Here is a 17,849-nt window from a genome sequence, read left to right as displayed (position 1 = left end):
GGAGTATACAGTCTAGATGGGGAAATAGACATTAAAAAAAAAATGATATAGACCTAAGTGCTGTGGGGCTTAGCGTGGGGTAAGTAAAGGATACAAATTCAAGTGCAAGGGTGACACAGAAGAGAAAGGTAGCAGGGGAGATGAAGGCTTAGTAGCGGAAGGCCTCTTGGAGGAGCTGGGATTTTAGGAAGGCTCTGAAGGGGGGGAGAGAGTAAGCTCGCTGCAGTCAGGGAACGTCTCATATTGTGTTGTACTGCCGTGTTTAGTATAGTGCTCTGCACACGGCAAGTGCTCACTAAATACGATTGATTGCTTGAGTGACGGTCTGTCATATGTGAAGGGGGAGGGAGTTCCAGGCCAGATGGAAGATGCAGGCAAGGGGCCCTTTCTGCTGAAGAGGCTACTGAGAGCCTAGTTTGGAGGCTGCTCATTTGTTAATTCTTCCTACTGAATATTCCAGCCAGGGGCCACGGGCCTCCACCAGAGGACCGGGTGGTCGGAGACCGTGACCCTCCCCTAATAAGTTTGCCTCATGTCCCCACACTGATTCTACTAGGAGGGTGAAACGGTGGATCAAATGAAACCCCCATTCTTATTATTCTCCGAGGAGCTCAATTCCACGGCAGGACCCATTCCCCACCCCACCCGAGGTGGTCGCAGAGCAAGGAAGTGGCTACTGGTTGCCAAGAATACTTTATTTGATGGTCATCTGCACAAAGGACCAAGGGGCAGTGGCTTGAATAAAATGCACGGCATCCTCTCCATCTTGCCTGCATTAACTCATAAAAAACTCTCAGTTTAAAAACAAGAATCATAAAAAATAATGCTGTGAAACAGGACATAGTGAGGTCCGCCAGACTGAGTCTTTCCTGCAGGCCTGAAGGGCTGGCACCCGATCCACACTGCTGCCCACCAGCTGGGCACAACGCCCCCGGAGTTGTAAGGCACGAAGGCTTTCCCCCCACCCCGCTTCCCTTTTCCCACTCCCCCAACACCAGGTTCTTGTGAACTCGCGGAAGCCTGGGCCGTGCTTGCTGGGGGAAACTTGGGGTGCCCCCTCACTGACTCTGCCCGACGAGGCTGGCAGGTGGCGGGTGCCCATCTCTCCCCTGGTGGACTGTCCTCAAGGGTGGGCACCTACCGGCCCTCTGCTGCAGATGAGCCAACAGGCACAAAGGAGTGAAGTAGAGGCATTGGGAAGGGGTGGCCAAGCTTTCAGGGCTCCTCCCCCTTCCCAATCCTGCTCTGGAGACAAGGGGAGTGGGGGGGCAGTGGGGAAGGAAATGGGGAGAGAGGAAGAGAGATGAGGGCCGATGCCACTGCCTCCTCCTTGCCCTGGAGGCTTAGTTCCACGGGCCCGAGCTAACCGGCCAGTCAGTGCAGAGGGGAGACGGAAGGGAGGCAGAGAGGAGGAGAGGGGACAGAGAATAAAAAGAGGGGACAGAGAAGAGGAGAAAGAGAAGAGGGAAGAGAGAAGCTGGGAGAGAGAAGAAGAGGGGAGACGGAAGAAGATGGGAGAAAGAAGTGGGGGAGATAGAAGAAGAGGGAAGGATAGGGGAAAGGAAAGGGGAAGAGAGGCAAGGAGAAAGAAACCACCCTGCTAGGTGCCAAGTCCAAGCCACAGCCTCAGGGCTGAGCCCACAAAATGACAAGGGGCAGCAGGGAGTGTCACCCCCAATAGGGCTGGCCCAACCCTGGCCCCCATTGGAGCCCCCTTCAGGGGCACCTCTTGAAGCCAACAGAAATTGACTCCTCCCCTCCCTCTCCTTCTTGCCAGCTCAGCCCAATCCGGGCCCAGGGGCCCGGCTCTCCCCTTCTTCCTCAGGGGGGAGGGAGCCAGGGCCCACCCTCACTCCTCGATGCCCCCAGAAGGGCAGGGGCAGTGGCCAGGGGGGCCGGGAGGCCGGGGGCCGGGGGACCTGCCTCAGCCCCGGTAGCTCTTGAGCAGGTGGCCGGCAATGACCAGCCTCTGGATCTCACTGGTGCCCTCGTAGATCTCCGTGATGCGGGCGTCGCGGTAGTGGCGCTCGGCGGGCATCTCGGTCACGTACCCCATCCCGCCCAGGACCTGGATGGCCTGGGAGAGGAGCCGCCGGGGCTGAGGCCTCCCCAGCCCCTCCGATCCCTCCCCCCTACCACTGAGGGCTGAGTCCTGCGAGGGGCTCTCAGGCCTCCAAACCCTGGAGGAAGGTCCAGGGGATGGGTGAGTTTGGCAGCCTGTGGCCCCTCCCCACCTCCGACCCCACCCTGCAGGTCTGCCCTGCTCACCTGGTGGGCGATGCTCGTCGCCGCCTCAGACGCCGCCAGCTTGGCCATCGCGGCTTCCTACGCGCGCAGGAGGGGATGAGCGGACGGTCAAGCCAGGGTGCCCCCCAAGACCCCGCTCCCGCCTGGGCCGGGGAGGAGGCAGCTGGAATAACCAATTCGTTCGGAGGCCGGCCCGGGAAGCCCCCGTCCCACGGCTCTGCCTCCTTCCTTCCCTCCCTCCTCCTCTGGGGCCTTGCACCGTCCAGACCGATGGAAGGTCCCTGCCGTGGGTCTGACCAGGCCCACGGCACGACCCCCGGACCTTCCTTCCATGGGCCGCACCTGCTGCAGTCTGCTGGTGACGCCCTCTGACCCCGATCTGATGCACCTCCCACCCCCCACTCTCCATTTCCCGCTGGAGGGGGGCGGTCACCTTGCCGTAGGGCTTGCCGTTGTCCTTCAGCATGGCCGCGCGCCAGGTGAGCAGGCGGGCACTCTCCAGGGCCAGGGCCATGTCCGCCAACTTGAACTGAAACGCACCCATCAATGCAACCCGCCGTCAGCGTTGGCCCAGACGGCTGCCGCCCTCACTGCCCAGCCCCCGGATGCCCCCTGGAGGGGCGGCAGAGGCAGGTGAAGGTCGGGGACGGGCAGAAGGCCAGTGGCCAGGGAGGGGAGGGATAAGGAGGGAGGTCAGGAACCAGCACGCTCGGCCTCGGCCAACAGGACAGGGGCCGTTGCCACGAAGGGGCTAAGGGATGAAAAGCTGCCCGCCTAGGCTCCTCCGCCGCCTCCGATACCTGAATGCCCTGCAGCTTGGTGAGCGGAGCCCCGAAGGCCATCCTCTTCTCGGCATAGTCCACGGCGCAGTCCAGGGCGGCCTGGGCGATGCCCAGCGCCTGGGAGGCGATGCCGATGCGGCCCATGTCCAGGGTTTGCTGGGGGGCAAGGGCAGCGGCTCGGGTCAGAGTGAAGGGGTCTGTCCACCTCTCTCCCCCGGGTCTGGGGGAGTGGGATCCATTCGCCAGGGTGGGTTGGGGGAGGGGGGGGGGGTGCCCGGGGAGGTGGGAGCTCACCATGGCGATCTTAAAGCCCTGGCCAGGCTCCCCGAGCGCGTGGTGGCGGGGGATGCGGCAGTCCTCGAAGATGAGGTTGGCCGTGGAGGAGGCGCGGATCCCCAGCTTGTCCTCTTTCTTGCCCAGCGACAGGCCGGGAGTCGGCATGGGCACCAGGAAGGCTGTGATGCCCTGCACGGCCCCAGGCCGGGAGGTCACCCGGAGCCCAGCCCACCGTCCCCACCTTCCCCAAAGCCCGGAGAGGCGCAGGGAGGCGCAGCCGGCCGAGGGGCCGGACCTTGGCCGCAGGCCCGGAGCTCCGGGGATGGGTGGGTGGGCGGGTTGCCCCCCAGATGCCTTCCCCTCCGCTTTCCCTCTGAGCGTCGGCTCGGAAGCGTCGGCTCGGACTCCCTCGGCTGCTCCAGCAGGAGACAGGCACCGACTCCCACGGCGGCCTAGTGGAGGACCTGAATGCTGGCAGCCCGAGTGCCCGCCCACCCTCGGAGCCCAGGGAGGCCAACCATGAGCCAGGACCAACGGCCGGGCAGCCGGTCTGTGCCTCTTCCTCACCCCCACCCTCGCCCGCCTCTATCACCTTGTGCTTCAGGGCCTTGTCTGTGGTGGCAAACACCACTGTAGCAGAGGCATCCCAGGCGTTGGTGATCCAGGCTTTGGTGCCATTCAGGACCCAGGAGTCCCCCTCTGCCCGCGCCGTTGTGGAAGCGGCTCCGGCGTCGCTGCCATTCCCTGCCCCAGTCACACACCTTAGCTAGACCTGGCTGTTCTCTCCCCGCTGACTCTGGACCCTCCGACCCACACCCCACATCAATCCCACCCCACCCGAGCCTTGTTCAGCTTGAGGCCGGTCTCCCTGTCCTTTTCTTCTTCCCCCCACCTAGAGTTTATTTAGTGTATGTCTTCTGTCTAGACTGTAAGCTCCTTGAAGCCATGGACTGAGTCTCTTCCCTCTATTCTTTTGTCCCAAGCTCTTAGTATAGTGCTCGGCACCAAGTAGGGGCTCGATGTATATACTGAGTGATTGAACGCCGAGCAGATTAAATAGCTGGCCTCCCTCCCCTTTGGAATGTGAGTCCCATAGGGGACAGGGACCGTGTCCAATCTCATTACCTTGTTCTCTCAGCGTTTAGTACAGGCTTGGCACATAGTAAGCACTTAACAAATCCACAATTCTATCAGGAGCCTCTGTCCATGGGAAAGGCCAAGGAGAAGAGAAGAAAGGAGTTGGGGAGGAGGGTGTTGGGACTTCCTGGAGACCGGGGTAAAGGGCGGCCAAGACCTTTGATCATTATCATCATCGATGGTATTTATTGAGCGTTTATTCTGTGCAGAGCACTGTACTAAGCTCTTGGGAGGGTACAATACAAGAGTTGGCAAATATGCTTTTTGCCTCCAACAAGCTTTTGATTAGCACTTTGCCCTCTTGTGTTTTTTTTTACCTGAACCTAAATGTTCATTATTACTTTGTAATAAAAATTACTGTTCCACGACTAAAAAATTACATTTAAATAGATGCAATATATGGTGATAAGAAATAGTCCTTCAGATTTCATCTTCATTGCAAACTCCTCGTGATTTCAAAATAAGTAAAAAATAGAACTCATATACTTTGAGCCGGCCAAGCACTCTCCCTCCTCCCCACCTAGCCCCCGAATCCCCAGGGCGGTGAGTGCTGACTGTGGAGAGCAGGCCCACTCCGGCTCTGAAACCACTCCACCGGGAAGTCCTCCAATTCTGCAATCCAGGAGCGGCACATCCCAGCCTGGCCTCCTCCCCTTCCCCTCCACTTCCTCCTCCTCCTCCGGTCCCTCCCTCCCTCCTTTCTTCCCGGCCTGGGGCCCTCATCCCAGCTGCTGCTCAGGGACTTGGAGGGAGGAGGAGGGGAAGAGAAGGGGCCAGGTCCTTGGGTGCCCCCCGCCTCCAGCCCCGGTACCTGGTTCACTGAGGGCGAAGCAGCCGATTTTGTCGCCGCTGGTGAAGGGAGTGATCCACTGCTGCTTCTGCTCCTTCGTCCCAAACTTCAGGATTGGCCCCAGATAGAGAGACTGGCAGGAGTGACAGCGAGCCCGTGACCTCTGACCCCTGCCCCCACGCCTCCCAGAGTCCCACCTCTCACGACCCAGGCCACAGGGATCCACCCCCAGGGTGATGGGCCCCTCCCTGGCCCAACGTGCAGGGCCGCCGCAATCTGCTCAGCTCCGCGTGCCCGAGGGACGGACGAGGCCCAGGGGAGGGGGTGGGGGTTTACATTGTTGACGCTCATGATGACCCCGGTGGAAGCGCAGCCGCGGCTGATCTCCTCCATGGCGATGGAGTAAGCCAGGTAGTCGAGCCCCGCACCATTGAACTCTTCGGGCACATCCATGGCTAGGAGCCCCAGCTCTCCCATCTTCTTGACCTGCTCCCAGGATCGAGCAAACAATCAATGGTACTCACTGAGCGCTTCCCGTGTGCAGAACACTGGACTAAGCGCTTGGGAGCGGAGAATACGACAGAGTTGGTGGACAGGTTCCCGGCTTACAAGGAGCTTACGAACTACAGGAGGGTGACAGACATTAAGGTCAATTACGGCTCTGGAAATAAGATGGGCAGACGGAGAACCACGCTGGCTATCCGTGTGTGGAGCACTGCCTTGGTGGCCTGACGCTGGCATGGTGAGATTCTGGGTGACCGGGCCCTCTGCCTCGCTGACCCTTGAAGCCAGTGGTTCATGAGAAGAAGTGTAGCCTAGTGGACAGAGCACGGTCCTGGGAGTCAGAAGGCCCTGAGTTCTAATCCTGGCTCCGCCATTTGTCTGCTGTGTGACCTTAGGCAAGGCACTTCACTTCCCCGAGCCTCAGTTACCTCATCTGTAAAATGGAGATTAAGACTGAGTCTCCAGTGGGACAGAGACTGTGTCAAACCTGGTTAGGCTGTACCTACCCCAGCACTTAGAACAGTGCTTGATGCATAGTAAATGCTTAACAAATACTACCATCGTCATCATTATTATTATTAGTGGAAGCTGTGCCAGGGAATTCAAGCCAACACAGCCAATGGCCTGACCAGTGGTTTGGCCCCAGGGTCCTGAGGCCGGTTCCTTTTCGGAGAGTTAACTGGTCTTCGTTCAAACCCCTCGGAAACATTCCCTCTTCACCTCTTATCCACGCTCCTCCCTGACCTCTCCCGACCCTCCTGGCATCCAGACGGGTGGTTCACAGCTGCTGAGTCCTTAGGGTTCCGACTGAATGAACAGCTGCAGCCCTTAACCGGGAAGGCCCAGGCCCTAACCCCAACTCTAACCCTCATTAGGCCCAGAGGCTAAAAGTAGAGTCTCCTCAGGCATGGAGGTGCTCCGTTTCAGAATAAAGGTAATAATAACAAAAATAATAATAACTGTGGTATTTGTTAAGTGCTTACTCTGTGCCAACTTGGATCAGCTAAATGCAGCTGTGAAAGGGCAGAGGCTCCCCTCTAGACTGTAAGCTCGTTGTGAGCAGGGGATCTGTCTCTTATAATGTTCTCTTGTCCTCTCCCAAGCGTTTAATACAGTGCTCTGCACACAGTAAGCGCTCAATAAATATGATTGCCTGACTGATTGACAGAGGCAAGTGGCTTCCAGCTGGCCCGAGTGGCAGATGTAGCCGAGAAGGCACGGGACAGGGATCTCTCTGGAAAGAGCGTGAGGACTGGGGTAGTCATTCTGGCCAGGTCATGGCTGCTTCAGACTTCCCAGTGGCAGGAGGGGCCGCGGGCGACCTCTGCTCTGGCAGAGCCCAGGCTGAGCCTGGGTGGGACCGAGGAAGTTGGGGGAAGGGGTGGCCACGAAGTCGGGGGCTGCTCAACCCCCGGGGAGATCTGTGGAGACCATGAACTGCCACGGAACCCAGGGGTGGCTGGAGGTGATGCCCTTTGGGCACAGGGTTGTGCCACGTGACATCTCATCTGTCACCTTGCCCTCCCCCTGGGTACCCATCGCGACCCCTGCCCCAGACCCAGTTTCTGGGCAGAGACCACTGCTCACTAACGTCCTCCTCCCTGAGCCAAGCAGCGTGGCTCAGTGGAAAAAGCATGGGCTTTGGAGTCAGAGGTCATGAGTTCAAATCCCAGCTCTGCCACTTGTCAGCTGTGTGACTGTGGGCAAGTCACTTCACTTCTCTGTGCCTCAGTTCCCTCATCTGTAAAATGGGGATCAAGACTGTGAGCCCCACGTGGGACAACCTGATTCCCCTGTGTCTACCCCAGCGCTCAGAACAGTGCTCTGCACATAGTAAGCACTTAACAAATACCAACATTATTATTACCCTGGCCCCCGCCACCGCTGTGGGACGCTCAGAGGGTGCGGGAGTCCAGAGAAGGAGGCTAGACCAGCCAGAAAAGGGGGACAGGGTGGTCGGCTCGGTCCTCTAGGCCCTCAGGCAATCTGAGCCACAGGTCCCCTCTCCCTCCCACCAGCTGGGAGTGAGGGGAATGTTGGTGGAGGGAGAGTGAAAAGGAAAAGGGGCCCATTCCTGGGGGTCTCTGCCCCTAGTTGACAGTTGCAGACCAGGGAGAGGGTGGGGGTCCAGCCTATGAAGTCATCACACTAAGCTGCGTGCCCGGTGTGACACATGACATCACGGGTGAGCAGGCAAGCTGTGTTACCTGCTTCCACCCCTGAGGCCCACCCAGATCCCAGCCCAGATCAAAAGGCCCACCCAAAAGTGGGAAAGTGGGATTCTCCAAGCCATTCTCACTAAATGAGCCACCAAACATCTTCCAGTCCCAGGAACAAGTAGTAGTAGTTAGCATTAATGGTATTTATTAAGCACTTCCTGGGTGCCAAGCACTGTCCTCAGCATTAAGAAAACAGTTGGGAATTTGTCACGGTCCCTGTCTCTCAGGGGGCTCACCATTTAAAAATAAAAAGGGGGAGAGGGGACCAGTGAGAGACACAAGGAGAGAGGAAACAAAACACTAAGACGACACAAGGGAAAAATTCAAAGATCAATGAAAAAGAACATTCTTTCCCGGAGTTCCTCGGTTGGACTCCCCTCTAGATTTCCTCATCTTTAAATTGGGGAATCAACTTCCCCTTCTTCCTCCCTCTTGGGACTGTGAGCCCCTTCACCCCCATCATCAGTGATATTTATTGAGCGCTTACTGTGTGCAGATCGTTGCACTAAGCGCTTGGGAGGGTACACTACAACAGAGTTGGCAGACAGGTTCCTTGCGCACAACAAGTTTAGGGACAGAGACAGATGTTAATACAAATAAATAACGGGATGGGGCTGTGTCTCGTCTGCTTCTCCTTGTACCTACCGCGGTGATTCATAAGGTGTTTGGCACACGATAAGCGGTTAACAAATAGGACAGTTGAAATTACTATTACCCATAGAAGGGCAAATGTTTACAGACCACGGTGATGGCAAGAAAAATGGACACAGTCTCCAAATGACAGCTAATTGGAAGAACAAGCTGGGCTGCCAGCCAGGATTCTCGGCTCGGCTCAGGAGCTTTTCCTGTTCTGGCCCTGGAGGCTTTTCCCTAGTCAGGCCCTTGGGGAAGTGTCTGGAGTTGGCAGAGGGTTGCGGGGGTGAGGGGAGGGAGAGCACCTGCAGAAGCAAAAGTTGGGCTCCCCCACCCGCTACTAAGTAACAGCAGCCAGGATTTAGGAGAGCTGGAGGAGGAAGAGGGGTGCAGCAGGGACGGGACGGTTGGTCAGATATTCTTCTCTTTGGGTTGGCACGCTGCAACTTGAATCTACTCAATGGCTTGAAACAGTGCTTGACACATACTAAGCGCTTAATAATGATAACGATAATAATAATAAGTGCTGTTAAGCTCTTCCTATGTGCCAAGCACTGTTCTAAGCGCTGGGGTAGATACAAGTTAATCAGGTGGGACACAGTCCCTTGTGCCTCATGGGGCTCACAGTCTTATCCCCACTTTACTGATGAGGGAACTAAGGCACAGAGAAATGAAGTGATTTGCCCAAGGTCAAACAGAAAACGTGGTAGAGCTGTGATTATTATTCTTTATTAATAATAATAAATAGTAAAAGCATCCGGGCAGCTCATTTTAACCCATTCTAGGGTGTTATTCAGATGGTGGTGTTTTTTGACTCAATGGGCAACTCTTTTTGACTCCAAAAGCAACATAGCCCCGAAGTGACTCCATAAGCAGTGTGGCCTAGTCAATACAGCATGGGTCTGAGAGTCAGAAGGACTGGGTTCTAATCCCGGCTCCGCCACTTGTCGGCTGTGTCTCTGGGCAAGTCACATCACTTCTCTGGGCCTCGGTTACCTCATCTAGAAAATGGGGATTAAGACCGCGAGCCCTACGTGGGACAGGGACTGTATCCAACCTGATTCACTTGCACCTACCCCAGCACTCAGTACAGTGCCTGGTACATAGTAAGCACTTAAAAAATACCATTTAAAAAACAACCAAAAAAACCCTAATTCTAAAGGTCGCTAAACCCCCAGCAGGTAATGCAGAATGGGATTTGCAGGCCGTCACTTCCCGCCTTGGCAGGCTGAGCCTTGGAAATACACTTTGCCCCCTCATCTCCTTCAAGAAGCCTTCCCTAAGTCTTCCTTTCCTCTTCTCCCACTCCCTTCTGTGTCATCCTGGCTTGCTCCCTTTAACCATCCCTGCTCCCGGCCCCACACCACTTATATAAGATCTGTTATTTATATTAATATCTGTCTCCCCCCCAAGACTGTAAGCTCACTGTCTGCAGAAAACATATCTGTTGATTGTTATATTGCAATAATAATAATTGTGGGTATTTAAGTGCTTACTATGTGCCAAGCACTGTACTAAGCACCAGGGCACATACAAGCAAATAGGGTTGGACACGGACCCCGTCTTATGTTGGGCTCACAGTCTCGATCCTCATTTTACAGAGGAGGGAACTGAGGTGCAGGGAAGTGACTTGCCCAACGTCACACAGCAGGTAAGTGGCAGAGCTGGAGTTCTTCTGACTCCCAGGCCCATGCTCTATCCACTAGGCTGGGCTGCTTCTCGTCCTCTTCCAGGCGCTTAGTACCAGTGCTCTGCAGACAGTAAGCGCTCAAAAAATAGGACTGAATGAATGTCACAGCTGGGGTAGGGTCAGAGCAGTTCCCCCACAGAGCGGAGGGTCTTCGTAGACCCAAGCCCCCAGCTTGCTGGGATCACCCCAGGCAGCTCCCAGGCCTGGGTCTGTAATAATAATAACCACGGTATTTGTTAAGCGCTTACTATGTGCCAGACACTGAACTAAGCGCCGGGGTACATACAAGATCATCAGGTTGGACCCAAACCATGTCCACATGGGGCTCACACTCTTTTGGGAGTCAGAGGTCATGGTTCGAATCCCGGATCTGCCACCCGTCAGCTGTGTGACTGTGGGCAAGTCACTTCACTTCTCTGTGCTTCAGTTACCTCATGTGCAAAATGGGGATGAAGACCGTGAGCCTCATGTGGGACAACCTGATGACCCTGTATCTCCCCCAGCGCTTAGAACAGTGCTCTGCACCTAGTAAGCGCTTAACAAATACCAACATTATTATTATTAATCCCCATTTTCGAGCTGAGGTAACCGAAGCCCAGAGAAGCGCAGTGACTCACCCGAGGTCGTACCAGAGATGAGTGACATAGCCCGAATTTGAACCCAGGTCCTTCTGACTCCCAGGCCCGGGCTCTATCCACTAGGCTCTGCTGCGTCTGTTTCTCCTCACCACCCTGGAAGTTCCCCCATCCTGAGCAGGACGCCGCGGAGTGGGTGGCCCTTACCTGAGCGGCAGGGAAGCGGTGCTCCTTGTCCAGCTGGGCGGCAATGGGCACCAGTTCTTTCTCCGCAAAGTCCCGGCATGTCTGGCGCAGCATCTGATGGGTCTCGGGCAGCTCCACGGTCTGGTAAACCGTATGGAGTCGCCGCCAGCCGCCAGGGCGCAGGGCTGCGAGGGACAGGGAAGCAGCGCGGCCTGGAGGATAGAGCCCGGGCCTGGGTGTCAGAAGACATGCGTTCTAATCCCGCGCTCCGCCACTGGTCTGCTGTGGGACAGAGGGCAGGTCACTTCACTTCTCTGGGCCTCAGTGACCTCGTCTGGAAAATGGGGATTAAGACAGTCAGCCCCATGTGGGACAGGGACTGTGTCCAACCCAATTTGCTTGTATCCACCCCAGTGCTTAGTACATAGGAAGCACTTTACAAGTACTATTATTATTATTATTTTCCTATGTGCATAGGAAACACTTTACAAGTACTGCTATTATTATGATTATTATTATTAGAGGGGCCTGGGTCACCCGGGACAGGGGGAGAGGGAGTGGTCTGGGTCATAATAGTGAGGAGGCTGTGTCCAACCTGATTTGCTTGTACCTATCCCATGGCTTAGTACCGTGTCTGGCACATAGCAAGTGCTTAAAAACTATTATCATCATTTTGTATCTGGGTAGCTTAGTGGAGAGAGCATGGGCCCGGGAGTCAGAAGGTCATGGGTTCTAATCTCCGATCCGCCACATGTCTGCTGTTTGACGATGGGCAAGTCACTTCACTTCTCTGGGCCTCAGTTACCTCATCTGCAAAATAGGGATTAAGAGTGTGAGCCCTATGTGAGACAGGGACTGCTTCCAACCTATGTGGGACAGGGATTGTTTCCAACCTGACTACCTTGTATCTACCCCAGTGCTTAGAACAGGGCTTGGCTCATAACAAGTGCTTAACGAATACCATAATTATTATTATTACTACCCCACCGCTTAAAACAGTGTCTGGCACATAGCAAGTTCTTAATAACATTATTATTATTAGCATTATTATCTTGTATCTACCCCAGTGCTTAGTACAGTGCCTGGCACACAGCCAGTGCTTAACAAATACCATTAATATTATTATCTTGTATCTACTCCAGCGCTTAGTTCAGTGCCTGGCACACAGCAAGTGCTTAACAAATGCCATTAATATTATTATATTATCTTGTATCTACTCCAGTGCTTAATACAGTGTCTGGCACATAGCAAGTGCTTAACAAAGACTATAATTATTATTATTATCCTGTATCTACCCTAGTGTTTAGTACAATGCCTAGCACATAGCAAGTGCTTAACAAATAACATTATTATTACTATCTTGTATCTATCCCAGTGTTTAATACAGTTCCTGGTCCATTCAGGCATTCAATCACCCTTACTGAGGGCTTACTGTGTGCAGAGCACTGTACTAAGCACTTGGGAAACAACAACACATCAACAGAGGACAATCTCTGCCCACAACTAGCTCACATAGCAAGCACTTAACAAATAACATTATTATCATCTCATATCAACCCCAGCATGTAGAACAGTGGTTGAAACCTAGTAAGCGCTTATCAATAATAATCATGCTGGTATTTAAGCGCTTACTAGGTGCCAAGCATTGTTCTAAGCGCTGGAGTAGGTACACGGTGATCAGGTTGTCCCACGTGGGGCTCACAACAATTCCCATTTTACAGATGAGGGAACTGAGGCACTGAGAAATGAAGTGACTTGCCCAAGGTCACACAGCAGACAAGTGGCGGAGGTGGAATTGGAACCCATGACTTCTGACTCCCGAGCCTGTGCTCTTGCCACTAGGCCACGCTGCTTACAATCTTCACTATTATTATTATTATTATTACAATAGAGACGATCGTTGGCCCCCAGGACCGTAGCATCTATTGAGACGCTAAAACAAGTTAGAGAAAGGAGGAAGCACTGGAGAGCATGATAAACATATATGTGTATATATATATAAAAATGTCATCTAGGTATATTTATGATCTCTATCTATGATCTCTATCTATGTATCTATGTATGTGAGAGAAGCAGTGTGGCCTAGTGGCAAGAGCCCGGGCTTGGGAGTCAGAGGTCATGGGTTCGAATCCCAGCTCCGTCACTTGTCAGCTGTGTGACCGTGGGCGAGTCACTTCACTTCTCTGGGCCTCAGTGACCTCATCTGTCAAATGGGGATGAAGACTGGGAGCCTCGCGAGGGACAACCTGATGACCCTGGATCTCCCCCAGCGTTTAGAACAGTGCTCTGCACATGGTAAGCGCTTAACAAATAACCAACATTATTACTAAAATGGGGATGAAGACTGTGAGCCTCACGAGGGGACAACCTGATGACCCCGGATCTCCCCCAGCGCTTAGCACAGTGCTCTGCACCTAGTAAGCGCTTAACAAAGACCAACATTATTAAAATGGGGATTAACTGTGAGCCTCACGGGGGCCAACCTGATGACCCTGGATCTCCCCCAGCACTTAGAAGAAGAATAATAATAATGTTGGTCTTTGTTAAGCGCTTACTAGGTGCAGAGCACTGTTCTAAGCGCTTAACCGACTTCTGGCTCAGCAGAAGGAGCCTGGGCTTGGGAGTCCGAGGTCATGGGTTCGACTCCCGGCTCTGCCACTTGTCAGCTGGGTGACTGTGGGCAAGTCGCTTCACTTCTCGGGGCCTCAGTGACCTCATCTGGAAAACGGGGATAAACTGTGAACCTCACGAGGGACAACCTGATGACCCCGTCTCTCCCCCAGCGCTTAGAACAGTGCTGTGCGCATAGTAAGCGCTTAACAAAGGCCAAGATTATGATTTATTATGCCCATTTTGCGGATGAGGGAGCTGAGGCCCGGAGAAGGGAGGCGTCTTGCCCAAGGTGACGGGGCAGGAAGGGAGGCCCGGCCTGATCCGGTCCGATCCGGCCCGGTCCGGTCTGGTCCGGCTTGGTCCGGCCGGGCCCGGCAGTGGGGCAAAGGTCGCGTTCCCTGAGGGGCCGAGGCAGGAGGCGAGGCCGGGCGTGGGGGGGGCCGGTCCTGGCCTCGGCTCGGTCGGGCCCCGTTCCCACCGCCCCCCCGGTGACCGGCCGGGGCCCCCCGGCTCCCCGCGCTCACCTCGGCCGGCCGAGCCGCAGCCCCGACCCAGCAGGGAGGCGGCCATGACTCCTCGCTCACCTCGGCCCCCACCGCGGGGGGAGGGGCGGGGAGAGGGGCGGGGAGAGGGAAGGACCGCGCAAGCGCGAGGCGCCAGGGGGCGGGGCCAGGCCGGAAGCCAGGGGGAATCCGCCCTCCTCGCCCTTTCCCCCGCCTTCACGCGCCGCTAGCCCCGCCCCCTCCCTCCTCACGGGCCACAAGCCCCGCCCCCTAGGATGCATAGGGCGGGGCTCCTGCCTCCCCCGCCTTCACGCGCCGCTAGCCCCGCCCCTCCCTCGTCACGTGCCACAAGCCCCGCCCCCCCCCTACGACATAAAGGCGGGGCTCCCACCTCCCCCGCCCACCCCCGCCTCCACGCGCCACTAGCCCCGCCCCTCCCGCCTCACGTGCCCCCATCCCCGCCCCCTATGTCGTAAGGGCGGGGCTCCTGCCTCTTCCCGCCCACCCCCGCCTTCATGCTCCACTAGCCCCGCCCCCTCCCGCTCCACGTGCACAGGCCCCGCCCCCTATGACGTAAGGGCGGGGCTCCTGCCTCCCCCCCCCCCCCCCGCGCGCCGCTAGCCCCGCCCCTGGCGCTTCCTCGGGAGCGCGCCCCGAGCCCGCGCGACGCCTTGCTGCGCTGCGCGTTACCTTCCCCGCCGCCCGCTTTTAAGCGGCGGGGCTCGGGCGTCCCAAGTCCTGGGTTCTAATCCCGATACGGCCACTTGTCAGCTGTGGGCCAGTCGCTTCACTTCTCTGTGCCTCAGTGACCTCATCTGTAAGATGGGGATGAAGACTGGGAGCCCCACGTGGGACAGAAGAAAAAATTGGTGGATTTGTTAAGCGCTTACTATGTGCAAAGCACTGTTCCAAGCGCCAGGGGGGATACAAGGTGATCAGGTTGTCCCACGTGGGGCTCCCAGTTTTCATCCCCATTTTACAGATGAGGGAACTGAGGCAATTCATTCAATAGTATTGAGTGCTTACTATGTGCAGAGCACTGTACTAAGCGCTTGAATGGGCAATTCGGCAATAGATAGAGACAATGACGGGCTCACAGTCTAATCGGGGGAGACGGACAAAAACAAGTCAACATAATCATGATATGAATCATAATCATGATCATAATCATAATCACGAATCAAGGGGATGTACACCTCATTAACAAAATAAATAGGGTAATAAAAATACATACACATCTATACAAATGATCACAGTGCTGAGGGGAGGGAAAGGGAAGGGGGAGGAGCAGAGGGAAAGGGAGGAAAGGGGGCTTAGCTGAGGGGAGGTGAAGGGGGAACAGAGAGGGAGCAGAGGGAAAAGGGGAAGCTCAGTCTGGGAAGGCCTCTTGGAGGAGGTGAGCTCTCAGTAGGGCTTTGAAGAGGGGAAGAGAATTATTTTGGCGGAGGGGAGGAGGGAGGGCGTTCTGGGACAGCGGAGGATGTGGGCCAGGGGTCGACGGCGGGATAGGTGAGAACGGGGGACGGTGAGGAAGTGGGCAGCAGAGCAGCGGAGCCTACGGGGTGGGCGGTAGAAAGCAGCGTGGCTTAGTGGAAAGAGCCCGGGCTTGGGAGTCAGAGGTCATTAGTTCGAATTCCAGCTCTGCCACTTGTCAGCTGTGTGACTGTGGGCGAGTCACTTCACTTCTCTGTGCCTCAGTTCCCTCATCTGTAAAATGGGGATTAACTGTGAGCCTCACGTGGGACAACCTGATGACCCTGTATCTCTCCCAGCGCTTAGAACAGTGCTCTGCACATAGTAAGCGCTTAACAAATACCAACATTATTATTATTATTAGAAAGAGAGAAGGGAGGAGAGGTAGGAGGGGGCCAGGGGATGGAGAGCCTTGAAGCCCAGAGTGAGGAGTTTTTGTTTGGTGTGGAGGTCGATAGGCAACCACTGGAGGTTTTTAAGGAGGGGAGTGACAGGCCCAGAGCCTTTCTGCAGGAGTGAAGAAGTGAAGTGACTTGCCCAGAGTCACACAGCTGGCAAGCAGCAGAGCCGGGATTAGAACCCATGAACTCTGACTCCCAAGCCCAGGCTCTTTCCACTGAGCCACGCTGCTTCTCTGATCACCTTGTATTAATTAATTCATTCATTCAATAGTATTTATTGAGTGCTTACTATGTGCAGAGCACTGTACTAAGCGCTTGGAATGAACAAGTCGGTAACAGACTTGTATTCTCCCCGTCCCAGTGGTTAGAACAGTGCTTGACACATAGTAAGTGCTTAATAATAATAATAATAATAATGTTGGTATTTGTTAAGCGCTTATGTGCCGAGCACTGTTCTAAGCGCTGAGGTAGACACAGGGGAATCAGGTTGTCCCACGAGGGGCTCACAGTCTTCATCCCCATTTTACAGATGAGGTAACTGAGGCACCGAGAAGTTAAGTGACTTGCCCACAGTCACACAGCTGACAAGTGGCCGAGCCGGGATTCAAACCCATGACCTCTGACTCCAAAGCCTGTGCTCTTTCCACTGAGCCATGCTGCTTCTCTAACAAATATCATTATTATTATTATTATAAGCAACTGGCTCTCAAGGTCTTTTCCGGTTTAACTTGTTTATTAGTTTCCACCGGCTGCATCCCTGCAGGTGGGTGGGCTGGCTGGTCACCTTGGCTGGCTACTGGTAGGCTGAGGTCAGATGGTAGCTGGGCCAAGGGCCTCCGGCTTTGGAAAACTGCCCATCCTGTAGCGAGGCCTTTGTGAGCGTCCCCCTTTTCCAGGGCTATAGGAAGGCGGGCGGCCAATCTTGAGATGCCTGTTGGATAGAGCCCAGACCTGGAAGTCAGAAGGCCATGGGTTCTAATCCCAGCTCTGCCACTTGTCTCCTGTGTGACCTTGGGCAAATCACCTCACTTCTCTGGGCCTGTTACCTCATCTGCAAAATGGGGATCGAGACTGTGGGACAAGGACTGTGTCCAACCCGGTTTGCTTGTCTTCACCCCAGCGCTTAGTACAGTGATAGGCCCATAGGAAGCACTTAACAAATACCATAATTACTGAGCCCCACCCAGGAAGCCTGGCAGGGTTAGAGAAAGCTTTTGCTCTGCCTTTGGAGGAAGGGACAGGGCAAATATCCGCCCTAACATGCCTCTCTGCTTCCCAAGGGCTGTTGGGGGCCGGGCATCGGCTCGGGCCCCACGGTCCTTCTTTAGCCTTTCCCACAGCCTTTTTCTGGGCCAGCAGCAACCTGAAACCTGGGTGAGGGGTCAGGTTCTTCCTGTCTAGGTGCCTCTGGCTCAAAAACCATGCTTAAACAGGGATCATGCTAACTTTGTTGTATTGTACTTTCCCGATTGCTTAGTATAGTGTACACTTTAAGCGCTCAAAAAATTCCATTGATTGGATTGAATAATAACTCTCATAGCATGGAGAGTTGAAGGTCATTTGTGCAAACGTTCACTCCAAATCGAGCACTCACTGCACAAAGATGCTGGGGGAGCTTCAAGGAAGGAGTGACACAGTCCCTGCCCTTGAGGCTATACATATTTTACAGGTTTAAAAATTCACAAAGCCGCTCCCAGAAGAGATGCATTATCATACACCACCCCCCCCACATAGGCTCCACTGCAGGGTGTAACACTGCTGCCTGAAACAACAGCAGGAAATACCCACGAAGGGAAGTGGAGGAGTGCCCACTCCAAGCA

At 55.1% G+C, this 17,849-nt stretch overlaps 1 protein-coding gene across 1 annotated transcript; it reads right to left on the bottom strand.

Annotated features, from left to right (window-relative positions):
- Positions 1–1,516: 1,516 nt before the first annotated feature.
- On the bottom strand, positions 1,517–14,265 carry ACADS (acyl-CoA dehydrogenase short chain). Its single transcript, XM_029058570.2, has 10 exons — positions 14,177–14,265; positions 11,061–11,251; positions 5,569–5,718; positions 5,254–5,365; positions 3,898–4,049; positions 3,324–3,494; positions 3,048–3,185; positions 2,681–2,776; positions 2,269–2,325; positions 1,517–2,077 (listed from the first exon to the last, which is right to left on the bottom strand). Exons 1-10 carry the CDS (start codon positions 14,220–14,222, stop codon positions 1,925–1,927), a joined length of 1,266 nt encoding a protein of 421 aa, XP_028914403.1. The 5' UTR covers positions 14,223–14,265; the 3' UTR covers positions 1,517–1,924.
- Positions 14,266–17,849: the final 3,584 nt, after the last annotated feature.

This window comes from Ornithorhynchus anatinus, chromosome 2 (assembly GCF_004115215.2).
Source record: "Ornithorhynchus anatinus isolate Pmale09 chromosome 2, mOrnAna1.pri.v4, whole genome shotgun sequence".
Taxonomy (NCBI): Eukaryota; Metazoa; Chordata; class Mammalia; order Monotremata; family Ornithorhynchidae; genus Ornithorhynchus; species Ornithorhynchus anatinus.
The sequence above is the reverse complement of the archived record's forward strand: the minus strand, read 5'-3'. Positions and strand labels throughout refer to the sequence as shown.